The sequence below is a fragment of the Oncorhynchus clarkii genome, chromosome 18 (assembly GCF_045791955.1).
Source record: "Oncorhynchus clarkii lewisi isolate Uvic-CL-2024 chromosome 18, UVic_Ocla_1.0, whole genome shotgun sequence".
NCBI lineage: Eukaryota > Metazoa > Chordata > Actinopteri > Salmoniformes > Salmonidae > Oncorhynchus > Oncorhynchus clarkii.
The window spans coordinates 71,539,889-71,555,183 of NC_092164.1; the positions used below are offsets into that span (position 1 = coordinate 71,539,889).

A 15,295-nucleotide genomic window follows, 5' to 3' on the forward strand; every position below is an offset into this window, starting at 1 on the left:
CCATGTATACTGTCTATATTAACCATGTATACTGCCTATATTAACCATCTATACTGTATACTGTCTATATTAACCATCTATACTGTATACTGTCTATATTAACCATCTATACTGTATACTGTATATTTTAACCATGTATACTGTCTATATTAACCATGTATACTGTATACTATCTATATTAACCATGTATACTGTATACTGTCTATATTAACCATGTATACTGTCTATATTAACCATGTATACTGTATACTATCTATATTAACCATCTATACTGTATACTGTCTATATTAACCATGTATACTGTCTATATTAACCATGTATACTGTATACTGTCTATATTAACCATCTATACTGTCTATATTAACCATGTATACTGTATACTGTCTATATTAACCATGTATACTGTCTATATTAACCATGTATACTGTCTATATTAACCATGTATACTGTCTATATTAACCATGTATACTGTCTATATTAACCATCTATACTGTCTATTTTAACCATGTATACTGTATACTGTCTATATTAACCATGTATACTGTCTATATTAACCATGTATACTGTCTATATTAACCATGTATACTGTCTATATTAACCATGTATACTGTCTATATTAACCATGTATACTGTCTATATTAACCATGTATACTGTATACTGTCTATATTAACCATGTATACTGTCTATATTAACCATGTATACTGTCTATATTAACCATGTATACTGTATACTGTCTATATTAACCATGTATACTGTCTATATTAACCATCTATACTGTATACTGTCTATATTAACCATGTATACTGTCTATATTAGCCATGTATACTGTCTATATTAACCATGTATACTGTCTATATTAACCATGTATACTGTATACTGCCTATATTAACCATCTATACTGTATACTGTCTATATTAACCATGTATACTGTCTATATTAACCATGTATACTATATACTGTCTATATTAACCATGTATACTGTCTATATTAACTATGTATACTTTCTATATTAACCATGTATACTGTCTATATTAACCATGTATACTGTCTATATTAACCATGTATACTGTCTATATTAACCATGTATACTGTCTATATTAACCATGTATACTGTATACTGTCTATATTAACCATGTATACTGTCTATATTAACCATGTATACTGTATACTGTCTATATTAACCATGTATACTGTATACTGTCTATATTAACCATGTATACTGTCTATATTAACCATGTATACTGTCTATATTAACCATGTATACTGTCTATATTAACCATGTATACTGTCTATATTAACCATGTATACTGTATACTGTCTATATTAACCATGTATACTGTCTATATTAACCATGTATACTGTCTATATTAACCATCTATACTGTCTATATTAACCATCTATACTGTCTATATTAACCATGTATACTGTCTATATTAACCATGTATACTGTCTATATTAACCATCTATACTGTCTATATTAACCATGTATACTGTATACTGTCTATATTAACCATGTATACTGTCTATATTAACCATGTATACTGTCTATATTAACCATGTATACTGTCTATATTAACCATGTATACTGTCTATATTAACCATGTATACTGTCTATATTAACCATGTATACTGTATACTGTCTATATTAACCATGTATACTGTCTATATTAACCATGTATACTGTCTATATTAACCATGTATACTGTATACTGTCTATATTAACCATGTATACTGTCTATATTAACCATCTATACTGTATACTGTCTATATTAACCATGTATACTGTCTATATTAGCCATGTATACTGTCTATATTAACCATGTATACTGTCTATATTAACCATGTATACTGTATACTGCCTATATTAACCATCTATACTGTATACTGTCTATATTAACCATGTATACTGTCTATATTAACCATGTATACTATATACTGTCTATATTAACCATGTATACTGTCTATATTAACTATGTATACTTTCTATATTAACCATGTATACTGTCTATATTAACCATGTATACTGTCTATATTAACCATGTATACTGTCTATATTAACCATGTATACTGTCTATATTAACCATGTATACTGTATACTGTCTATATTAACCATGTATACTGTCTATATTAACCATGTATACTGTATACTGTCTATATTAACCATGTATACTGTATACTGTCTATATTAACCATGTATACTGTCTATATTAACCATGTATACTGTCTATATTAACCATGTATACTGTCTATATTAACCATGTATACTGTCTATATTAACCATGTATACTGTATACTGTCTATATTAACCATGTATACTGTCTATATTAACCATGTATACTGTCTATATTAACCATGTATACTGTCTATATTAACCATCTATACTGTCTATATTAACCATGTATACTGTCTATATTAACCATGTATACTGTCTATATTAACCATGTATACTGTATACTGTCTATATTAACCATCTATACTGTATATATTAACCATGTATACTGTCTATATTAACCATGTATACTGTATACTGTCTATATTAACCATGTATACTGTCTATATTAACCATCTATACTGTCTATATTAACCATATATACTGTATACTGTCTATATTAACCATGTATACTGTCTATATTAACTATGTATACTGTCTATATTAACCATATATACTGTATACTGTCTATATTAACCATCTATACTGTCTATATTAACCATGTATACTGTCTATATTAACCATGTATACTGTCTATATTAACCATATATACTGTATACTGTCTATATTAACCATGTATACTGTCTATATTAACCATGTATACTGTATACTGTCTATATTAACCATGTATACTGTCTATATTAACCATGTATACTGTCTATATTAACCATGTATACTGTATACTGTCTATATTAACCATCTATACTGTATACTGTCTATATTAACCATGTATACTGTCTATATTAACCATGTATACTGTCTATATTAACCATGTATACTGTATACTGTCTATATTAACCATGTATACTGTATACTGTCTATATTAACCATGTATACTGTCTATATTAACCATGTATACTGTCTATATTAACCATGTATACTGTATACTGTCTATATTAACCATGTATACTGTATACTGTCTATATTAACCATGTATACTGTCTATATTAACCATGTATACTGTATACTGCCTATATTAACCATCTATACTGTATACTGTCTATATTAACCATCTATACTGTATACTGCCTATATTAACCATCTATACTGTATACTGTCTATTTTAACCATATATACTGTCTATATTAACCATGTATACTGTATACTGCCTATATTAACCATGTATACTGTCTATATTAACCATGTATACTGTATACTGTCTATATTAACCATGTATACTGTCTATATTAACCATGTATACTGTCTATATTAACCATCTATACTGTCTATATTAACCATGTGTACTGTATACTGTCTATATTAAACATCTATACTGTATACTGTCTATATTAACCATGTATACTGTCTATATTAACCATGTATACTGTATACTGCCTATATTAACCATGTATACTGTATACTGTCTATATTAACCATGTATACTGTATACTGTCTATATTAACCATGTATACTGTCTATATTAACCATCTATACTGTCTATATTAACCATGTATACTGTATACTGTCTATATTAACCATGTATACTGTCTATATTAACCATGTATACTGTCTATATTAACCATGTATACTGTCTATATTAACCATGTATACTGTCTATATTAACCATGTATACTGTATACTGTCTATATTAACCATGTATACTGTATACTGTCTATATTAACCATGTATACTGTCTATATTAACCATGTATACTGTATACTGCCTATATTAACCATCTATACTGTATACTGTCTATATTAACCATCTATACTGTATACTGCCTATATTAACCATCTATACTGTATACTGTCTATTTTAACCATATATACTGTCTATATTAACCATGTATACTGTATACTGCCTATATTAACCATGTATACTGTCTATATTAACCATGTATACTGTATACTGTCTATATTAACCATGTATACTGTCTATATTAACCATGTATACTGTCTATATTAACCATCTATACTGTCTATATTAACCATGTGTACTGTATACTGTCTATATTAACCATGTATACTGTATACTGTCTATATTAACCATGTATACTGTCTATATTAACCATGTATACTGTATACTGTCTATATTAACCATCTATACTGTATACTGTCTATATTAACCATGTATACTGTCTATATTAACCATGTATACTGTCTATATTAACCATGTATACTGCCTATATTAACCATCTATACTGTATACTGTCTATATTAACCATCTATACTGTATACTGTCTATATTAACCATCTATACTGTATACTGTATATTTTAACCATGTATACTGTCTATATTAACCATGTATACTGTATACTATCTATATTAACCATGTATACTGTATACTGTCTATATTAACCATGTATACTGTCTATATTAACCATGTATACTGTATACTATCTATATTAACCATCTATACTGTATACTGTCTATATTAACCATGTATACTGTCTATATTAACCATGTATACTGTATACTGTCTATATTAACCATCTATACTGTCTATATTAACCATGTATACTGTATACTGTCTATATTAACCATGTATACTGTCTATATTAACCATGTATACTGTCTATATTAACCATGTATACTGTCTATATTAACCATGTATACTGTCTATATTAACCATCTATACTGTCTATATTAACCATGTATACTGTATACTGTCTATATTAACCATGTATACTGTCTATATTAACCATGTATACTGTCTATATTAACCATGTATACTGTCTATATTAACCATGTATACTGTCTATATTAACCATGTATACTGTCTATATTAACCATGTATACTGTATACTGTCTATATTAACCATGTATACTGTCTATATTAACCATGTATACTGTCTATATTAACCATGTATACTGTATACTGTCTATATTAACCATGTATACTGTCTATATTAACCATCTATACTGTATACTGTCTATATTAACCATGTATACTGTCTATATTAGCCATGTATACTGTCTATATTAACCATGTATACTGTCTATATTAACCATGTATACTGTATACTGCCTATATTAACCATCTATACTGTATACTGTCTATATTAACCATGTATACTGTCTATATTAACCATGTATACTATATACTGTCTATATTAACCATGTATACTGTCTATATTAACTATGTATACTTTCTATATTAACCATGTATACTGTCTATATTAACCATGTATACTGTCTATATTAACCATGTATACTGTCTATATTAACCATGTATACTGTCTATATTAACCATGTATACTGTATACTGTCTATATTAACCATGTATACTGTCTATATTAACCATGTATACTGTATACTGTCTATATTAACCATGTATACTGTATACTGTCTATATTAACCATGTATACTGTCTATATTAACCATGTATACTGTCTATATTAACCATGTATACTGTCTATATTAACCATGTATACTGTCTATATTAACCATGTATACTGTATACTGTCTATATTAACCATGTATACTGTCTATATTAACCATGTATACTGTCTATATTAACCATGTATACTGTCTATATTAACCATCTATACTGTCTATATTAACCATGTATACTGTCTATATTAACCATGTATACTGTCTATATTAACCATGTATACTGTATACTGTCTATATTAACCATCTATACTGTATATATTAACCATGTATACTGTCTATATTAACCATGTATACTGTATACTGTCTATATTAACCATGTATACTGTCTATATTAACCATCTATACTGTCTATATTAACCATATATACTGTATACTGTCTATATTAACCATGTATACTGTCTATATTAACTATGTATACTGTCTATATTAACCATATATACTGTATACTGTCTATATTAACCATCTATACTGTCTATATTAACCATGTATACTGTCTATATTAACCATGTATACTGTCTATATTAACCATATATACTGTATACTGTCTATATTAACCATGTATACTGTCTATATTAACCATGTATACTGTATACTGTCTATATTAACCATGTATACTGTCTATATTAACCATGTATACTGTCTATATTAACCATGTATACTGTATACTGTCTATATTAACCATCTATACTGTATACTGTCTATATTAACCATGTATACTGTCTATATTAACCATGTATACTGTCTATATTAACCATGTATACTGTATACTGTCTATATTAACCATGTATACTGTATACTGTCTATATTAACCATGTATACTGTCTATATTAACCATGTATACTGTATACTGTCTATATTAACCATCTATACTGTATACTGTCTATATTAACCATGTATACTGTCTATATTAACCATGTATACTGTATACTGTCTATATTAACCATATATACTGTATACTGTCTATATTAACCATGTATACTGTCTATATTAACCATGTATACTGTCTATATTAACCATGTATACTGTCTATATTAACCATCTATACTGTATACTGTCTATATTAACCATGTATACTGTATACTGTCTATATTAACCATGTATACTGTCTATATTAACCATCTATACTGTATACTGTCTATATTAACCATGTATACTGTATACTGTCTATATTAACCATGTATACTGTCTATATTAACCATGTATACTGTCTATATTAACCATGTATACTGTCTATATTAACCATGTATACTGTATACTGTCTATATTAACCATCTATACTGTATACTGTCTATATTAACCATGTATACTGTCTATATTAACCATGTATACTGTCTATATTAACCATGTATACTGTCTATATTAACCATGTATACTGTATACTGTCTATATTAACCATCTATACTGTATACTGTCTATATTAACCATGTATACTGTATACTGTCTATATTAACCATGTATACTGTCTATATTAACCATCTATACTGTATACTGTCTATATTAACCATGTATACTGTATACTGTCTATATTAACCATGTATACTGTCTATATTAACCATGTATACTGTCTATATTAACCATGTATACTGTCTATATTAACCATGTATACTGTATACTGTCTATATTAACCATGTATACTGTATACTGTCTATATTAACCATGTATACTGTCTATATTAACCATGTATACTGTCTATATTAACCATGTATACTGTCTATATTAATTGATATAAGTCATCTAAGTATGAAGTATTTTTCTGTTAATTGTTATCGCTGTATTGTATTAAAAACCCAATAATGTAGTGGGTCCATCAGACCTGTGAACATTGGATGAATAACAAAAACATGAACACCAACACAAGGGTTAACTACCTATATATCAGTCTTATGGGGTAGAAGCTGTTCAGGGTCCTGTTGGTTCCAGACTTGGTGCACTGATACCACCGCCATGCGGTAACATAGATAACAGTCTTTAACTTGGGTGGCTGGAGTCTTTGACAATTTTATGGGCCTTCCTCTGACACCGCCTGGTAATGAGGCCCTCTGTTGCTGGGAGCTTGGCCCCAGTGGTGTACCGGGCCCTACACACTACCATCTGTAGTGCTTTGTGGTAGGATGTCAAGCAGTTGCCTTACAAAGCGGTGATGCAACCAGTCAAGATGCTCTCGATGGTGCAGCCTTACAACTTTTTGAGGAGCTGAGGGTCCACACTAAATCGTTTCAGCCTCCTGAGTGGGAAGAGGCTTGCCTTCTTCACGACTGTGTTGGTGTGTTTGGATAGATAGATAGATCCTTAGTGATGTGGACACAGAGGAACTTGAAGCTCTTGAACTGCTCCACTACAGCCCTTTCGATGTGTATGGGGGCGTGCTCGGCCCGCCATTTCCTGTAGTCCACGATCAGCTCCGTTGACTTGCTGACGTTGAGGGAGAGGTTGTTGTCATGGCACCACACTGCCAGATCTCTGACCTCCTCCCTATAGGCTGTCTCATCGTCGTCGGTGATCAGGCCTACCGTCATCGTCTGCAAGCTTAATGATGGTGTTGGAGTCATGGGTGAACAGGGAGTACAGGAAGGGACTCAACATGCACCCCTGAGACACCCCCAATTTGAGGGTCAGTGTGGCGGATGTGTCGTTGCCTACCCTCACCACCTTGTCACCTCACATCACTTCCCATCAGGAAGTCCAGAATCTAGTTGCAGTAGTGTATTCAGGGGTAAACGCAAGGCGGTTTGGGACGGTACGCCGTAACCGGTAAATATTAGCCTATCATAATAATTCAAACAAAATGTTAAGAAAACTGTAGGTTATTAGACCACGTTGCGTCATTAGTCAGAAGCATGAAACATTAGCGAATTGACGTGAAAACGGGTGGTATAGCCTACGCTTCAAAATTCTAATTACAAAAAAAATTCTAATTACAATTGTCAAATGTAATTACACTCTTTGGTGTTTGAGTAACTTATGTCTCTTTCCATTCACCAATTCTACGTTCACCCCTGACCTGTACTCTACTCTACTCCCAAGTGTCTATCCTGAGAGGAACAGGCATAGAGGTCTATCTACACTGCAGAGAGTATTCAAGTATGATAATTTGTTGTAGATAAATACACAGCAGAGAGAGGACGAGAATACTAAAACCTAAACAGAGTACTAATGGTCGATAGGGAATTGGGTTTTCAGTTCAACAGCTGTTTAGAATCTGTGGAATGTCAGTTGTGAACTCAGAGCTTTTTTGTGCTGTGTGCTACGTTCTGTACATTGAGTCTGGAGCAGGATACTTGTTATTTGGCCATTGGCCCTGTTGTACTGCAAGGGATTCTGATTAGTCAACCCCAGGCTAGGGTTGGGGGGTGGGGATATAAATGTCATCCTGTTGCTTTATTCTGTTGAGAAAAGCTGAGGACAGGGGAGACTGAACATCTACCATCTACCTCCCAGCATAATATATTTGATTTGTCCTTTTCAAATGAATGTATTTTTTCTCTCCCCTGATTTACTTTGGGATTTGTGTTATTGAAGAATAACATCAACTCCTAACACAAGGATACACCGGTCTCTCCCGAGAGGAACAGGGATAGAGGTCTGTCTACACTGCAGGGTGTATACACTAACACCTGGAAAAGACAATGCTTTACCCCAGCTGACAAGGTTTAAAGGGAAGCGAAAGAGAGAGGGGAGCAGGAGAGATAGAGAGAGAGAGAGAGAGAGATGGAGAGAGAGAGATGGAGAGAGAGCGATGGAGAGAGAGAGAGAGAGAGAGAGAGAGAGAGAGAGAGAGAGAGAGAGAGAGAGAAATATAGAGGGAGAGAGAGAGAGAGAGAAAAAGATAGAGGGAGAGAGAGAGAGAAAAAGATAGAGGGAGAGAGAGAGAGAGAAAAAGATAGAGGGAGAAGACATAGGGATCAGCATTCTTTAGAGTATCTAGAACTATATATATGGATCATGAGATAGGACCAAAGCTAGAACCAGTCATTTGAAAGATTGTTCTACCGCCAACATATTTGTTCATCTACAGTAGCTCAACTAAAAACGCCTTGTCATTTCAACAGCGTATCAGTAACACTTAATTTGAAGGTCACTAAATATGAAGTGCTTATGAATCATTCTTCACCTACCTATTAAATACGCAATGAATGACATCTCAAGGAAAATTCAGTCAGGCAAACCCACTAACCCAGTCATATAAATAATTACATTCATACATTAAGTCTCAAGTTTTCCACGTCTCATGGCCCCATTCCCTTAAACAGCTCACAACCCCCGGGGATAGGAGTTACAACCCCCGGGGATAGGAGTTACAACCCCCGGGGCTAGTAGTTACAACCCCCGGGGATAGTAGTTACAACCCCCGGGGATAGCAGTTACAACCCCCGGGGATAGCAGTTACAACCCCCAGGGATAGGAGTTACAACCCCCAGGGATAGGAGTTACAACCCCCAGGATAGGAGTTACAACCCCCGGGGATAGGAGTTACAACCCCAAGGGATAGGAGTTACAACACCCGGGGATAGGAGTTACAACCCCCAGGGATAGGGGTTACAACCCCCAGGGATAGGAGTTACAACCCCCAGGGATAGGAGTTACAACCCCCGGGGATAGGAGTTACAATCCCCGGGGATAGGAGTTACAACCCCCAGGGATAGGAGTTACAACCCCCAGGGATAGGAGTTACAACCTCCGGGGATAGTAGGTCCACCACAATATGACAGTTTGCAAAGCAGTCAGCAGCAACAACTAAATTACAAGTCAATTGGCTGTGAGCTTCACATTGTGCCAAGCGAGCGAATCAGAATCCAGCACCATGCACTCAATGCTAAATTGGCTGGCATTGAGCGTTATTTACATTGCCTCAGAAGGGGGAGGAAATCAATGTGGATAAAAATACTATTGTGGTAGAATATTGTGTTCCATCAGAATCAAATCAAATCAAAGGGTATTTGTCACGTGTAGTAGACCTCACAGTGAAATGCTGAATACAACAGGTGTAGTAGACCTCACAGTGAAATGCTGAATACAACAGGTGTAGTAGACCTTACAGTGAAATGCTGAATACAACAGGTGTAGTAGACCTCACAGTGAAATGCTGAATACAACAGGTGTAGTAGACCTCAAAGTGAAATGCTGAATACAACAGGTGTAGTAGACCTTACAGTGAAATGCTGAATACAACAGGTGTAGTAGACCTCACAGTGAAATGCTGAATACAACAGGTGTAGTAGACCTCATAGTGAAATGCTGAATACAACAGGTGTAGTAGACCTTACAGTGAAATGCTGAATACAACAGGTGTAGTAGACCTCACAGTGAAATGCTGAATACAACAGGTGTAGTAGACCTTACAGTGAAATGCTGAATACAACAGGTGTAGTAGACCTTACAGTGAAATGCTGAATACAACAGGTGTAGTAGACCTCACAGTGAAATGCTGAATACAACAGGTGTAGTAGACCTTACAGTGAAATGCTGAATACAACAGGTGTAGTAGACCTCACAGTGAAATGCTGAATACAACAGGTGTAGTAGACCTTACAGTGAAATGCTGAATACAACAGGTGTAGTAGACCTCACAGTGAAATGCTGAATACAACAGGTGTAGTAGACCTCAAAGTGAAATGCTGAATACAACAGGTGTAGTAGACCTTACAGTGAAATGCTGAATACAACAAGTGTAGTAGACCTCAAAGTGAAATGCTGAATACAACAGGTGTAGTAGACCTCACAGTGAAATGCTGAATACAACAGGTGTAGTAGACCTTACAGTGAAATGCTGAATACAACAGGTGTAGTAGACCTTACAGTGAAATGCTGAATACAACAGGTGTAGTAGACCTTACAGTGAAATGATGAATACAACAGGTGTAGTAGACCTTACAGTGAAATGCTGAATACAACAGGTGTAGTAGACCTTACAGTGAAATGCTGAATACAACAGGTGTAGTAGACCTTACAGTGAAATGCTGAATACAACAGGTGTAGTAGACCTTACAGTGAAATGCTGAATACAACAGGTGTAGTAGACCTTACAGTGAAATGCTGAATACAACAGGTGTAGTAGACCTCACAGTGAAATGCTGAATACAACAGGTGTAGTAGACCTTACAGTGAAATGCTGAATACAACAGGTGTAGTAGACCTCACAGTGAAATGCTGAATACAACAGGTGTAGTAGACCTCAAAGTGAAATGCTGAATACAACAGGTGTAGTAGACCTTACAGTGAAATGCTGAATACAACAAGTGTAGTAGACCTCAAAGTGAAATGCTGAATACAACAGGTGTAGTAGACCTCACAGTGAAATGCTGAATACAACAGGTGTAGTAGACCTTACAGTGAAATGCTGAATACAACAGGTGTAGTAGACCTTACAGTGAAATGCTGAATACAACAGGTGTAGTAGACCTTACAGTGAAATGATGAATACAACAGGTGTAGTAGACCTTACAGTGAAATGCTGAATACAACAGGTGTAGTAGACCTTACAGTGAAATGCTGAATACAACAGGTGTAGTAGACCTTACAGTGAAATGCTGAATACAACAGGTGTAGTAGACCTTACAGTGAAATGCTGAATACAACAGGTGTAGTAGACCTTACAGTGAAATGCTGAATACAACAGGTGTAGTAGACCTGAAATGCTGAATACTACAGGTGTAGTAGACCTTACAGTGAAATGCTGAATACAACAGGTGTAGTAGACCTTACAGTGAAATGCTGAATACAACAGGTGTAGTAGACCTTACAGTGAAATGCTGAATACAACAGGTGTAGTAGACCTTACAGTGAAATGCTGAATACAACAGGTGTAGTAGACCTCACAGTGAAATGCTGAATACAACAGGTGTAGTAGACCTCACAGTGAAATGCTGAATACAACAGGTGTAGTAGACCTTACAGTGAAATGCTGAATACAACAGGTGTAGTAGACCTTACAGTGAAATGCTGAATACAACAGGTGTAGTAGACCTTACAGTGAAATGCTGAATACAACAGGTGTAGTCGACCTTACAGTGAAATGCTGAATACAACAGGTGTAGTAGACCTCAAAGTGAAATGCTGAATACAACAGGTGTAGTAGACCTTACAGTGAAATGCTGAATACAACAGGTGTAGTAGACCTTACAGTGAAATGCTGAATACAACAGGTGTAGTAGACCTTACAGTGAAATGCTGAATACAACAGGTGTAGTAGACCTTACAGTGAAATGCTGAATACAACAGGTGTAGTAGACCTTACAGTGAAATTCTGAATACAACAGGTGTAGTAGACCTCACAGTGAAATGCTGAATACAACAGGTTTAGTAGACCTCACATTGAAATGCTGAATACAACAGGTGTAGAAGACCTTACAGTGAAATGCTGAATACAACAGGTGTAGTAGACCTCACAGTGAAATGCTGAATACAACAGGTGTAGTAGACCTTACAGTGAAATGCTGAATACAACAGGTGTAGTAGACGTCACAGTGAAATGCTGAATACAACAGGTGTAGTAGACCTTACAGTGAAATGCTGAATACAACAGGACCTCACAGTGAAATGCTGAATACAACAGGTGTATTAGACCTTACAGTGAAATGCTGAATACAACAGGTGTAGTAGACCTTACAGTGAAATGCTTACTTACAGGCTCTAACCAATAGTGCAAAAAAGGTGTTAGGTGAACAATAGGTAAGTAAAGAAATAAAACAACAGTAAAAAGACAGGATATATACAGTAGAGAGGCTCTATACAATAGAGAGGTTATATACAGTAGAGAGGCTATATACAATAGAGAGGCTATATACAGTAGAGGGGCTATATACAATAGAGAGGCTATATACAGTAGAGGGGCTATATACAGTAGAGGCTATATACAGTAGAGGCTATATACAGTAGAGGCTATATACAGTAGAGGCTATATACAGTAGAGAGGCTATATACAGTAGAGACTATATACAGTAGAGAGGCTATATACAGTAGAGAGGCTATATACAGTAGAGAGGCTATATACAGTAGAGAGGTTATATACAGTAGAGAGGCTTTATACAGTAGAGATGTTATATACAGTAGAGAGACTACATACAGTAGAGAGGTTATATACAGTAGAGAGGCTTTATACAGTAGAGATGTTATATACAGTAGAGAGACTACATACAGTAGAGAGGCTATATACAGTAGAGAGGCTACATACAGTAGAGAGGCTATATACAGTAGATAGGCTATATACAGTAGAGAGGCTATATACAGTAGAGGCTATATACAGTAGAGAGGCTATATACAGTAGAGGCTATATCCAGTAGAGAGGCTATATACAGTAGAGGCTATATACAGTAGAGAGGCTATATACAGTAGAGAGGCTTTATACAGTAGAGAGGCTATATACAGTAGAGGCTATATACAGTAGAGAGGCTCTATACAGTAGAGAGGCTATATACAGAAGAGGGGCTATATACAGTAGAGAGGTTATATACATTAGAGAGGCTATATACAGTCGAGGCTATATACAGTAGAGAGGCTATATACAGTAGAGAGGCTATATACAGTAGAGGCTATATACAGTAGAGGCTATATACAGTAGAGATGCTATATACAGTAGAGAGGCTATAAACAGACACCGGTTAGTCAGGCTGATTGAGGTAGAAGACTATTGTGTTCCCTCTGGTTAGCGACACTATAATGGTAGAATAATGTGTTACCCCAGGTTTGAGGTACGATAATGTACTATAATGGTAGAATAATGTGTTACCCCAGGTTTGAGGTACGATAATGTACTATAATGGTAGAATAATGTGTTACCCCAGGTTTGAGGTACGATAATGTACTATAATGGTAGAATAATGTGTTACCCCAGGTTTGAGGTACGATAATGTACTATAATGGTAGAATAATGTGTTACCCCAGGTTTGAGGTATGATAATGTACTATAATGGTAGAATAATGTGTTACCCCAGGTTTGAGGTACGATAATGTACTATAATGGTAGAATAATGTGTTACCCCAGGTTTGAGGTACGATAATGTACTATAATGGTAGAATAATGTGTTACCCCAGGTTTGAGGTATGATAATGTACTATAATGGTAGAATAATGTGTTACCCCAGGTTTGAGGTACGATAATGTACTATAATGGTAGAATAATGTGTTAACCCAGGTTTGAGGTACTGTAATGTACTATAATGGTAGAATAATGTGTTACCCCAGGTTTGAGGTACGATAATGTACTATAATGGTAGAATAATGTGTTACCCCAGGTTTGAGGTACGATAATGTACTATAATGGTAGAATAATGTGTTACCCCAGGTTTGAGGTACGATAATGTACTATAATGGTAGAATAATGTGTTACCCCAGGTTTGAGGTACGATAATGTACTATAATGGTAGAATAATGTGTTAACCCAGGTTTGAGGTACGATAATGTACTATAATGGTAGAATAATGTGTTACCCCAGGTTTGAGGTACGATAATGTACTATAATGGTAGGGTCCAGGATACATACTGAGGTCTGGGGTCTAGGATGTCTGTTACACTGCCTAGTCAACAGACCACATAATGGGGTCTGGGGTCTAGGATGTCTGTTACACTGCCTAGTTAACAGACCACATAATGGGGTCTGGGGTCTAGGATGTCTGTTACACTGCCTAGTCAACAGACCACATAATGGGGTCTGGGGTCTAGGATGTCTGTTACACTGCCTAGTTAACAGACCACATAATGGGGTCTGGGGTCTAGGATGTCTGTTACACTGCCTAGTTAACAGACCACATAAT

At 34.8% G+C, this 15,295-nt stretch overlaps 2 protein-coding genes across 2 annotated transcripts in view; one reads left to right on the plus strand and one right to left on the minus strand.

The window, feature by feature from the left end:
• The window catches only part of LOC139372403 (CUB and sushi domain-containing protein 2-like), a 773,740-nt gene that overhangs the window by 522,877 nt on the left and 235,568 nt on the right, over positions 1-15,295 (minus strand). The window lies entirely within an intron of this gene.
• Positions 1-15,295, plus strand: part of LOC139373905 (b(0,+)-type amino acid transporter 1-like) — a 115,937-nt gene that overhangs the window by 76,411 nt on the left and 24,231 nt on the right. Inside the window, exon 3 of the mRNA XM_071114996.1 lies at positions 8,025-8,157. Coding sequence (XP_070971097.1) covers positions 8,025-8,157 — 133 coding nt within the window. The remainder of the gene's footprint in view (positions 1-8,024; positions 8,158-15,295) is intronic.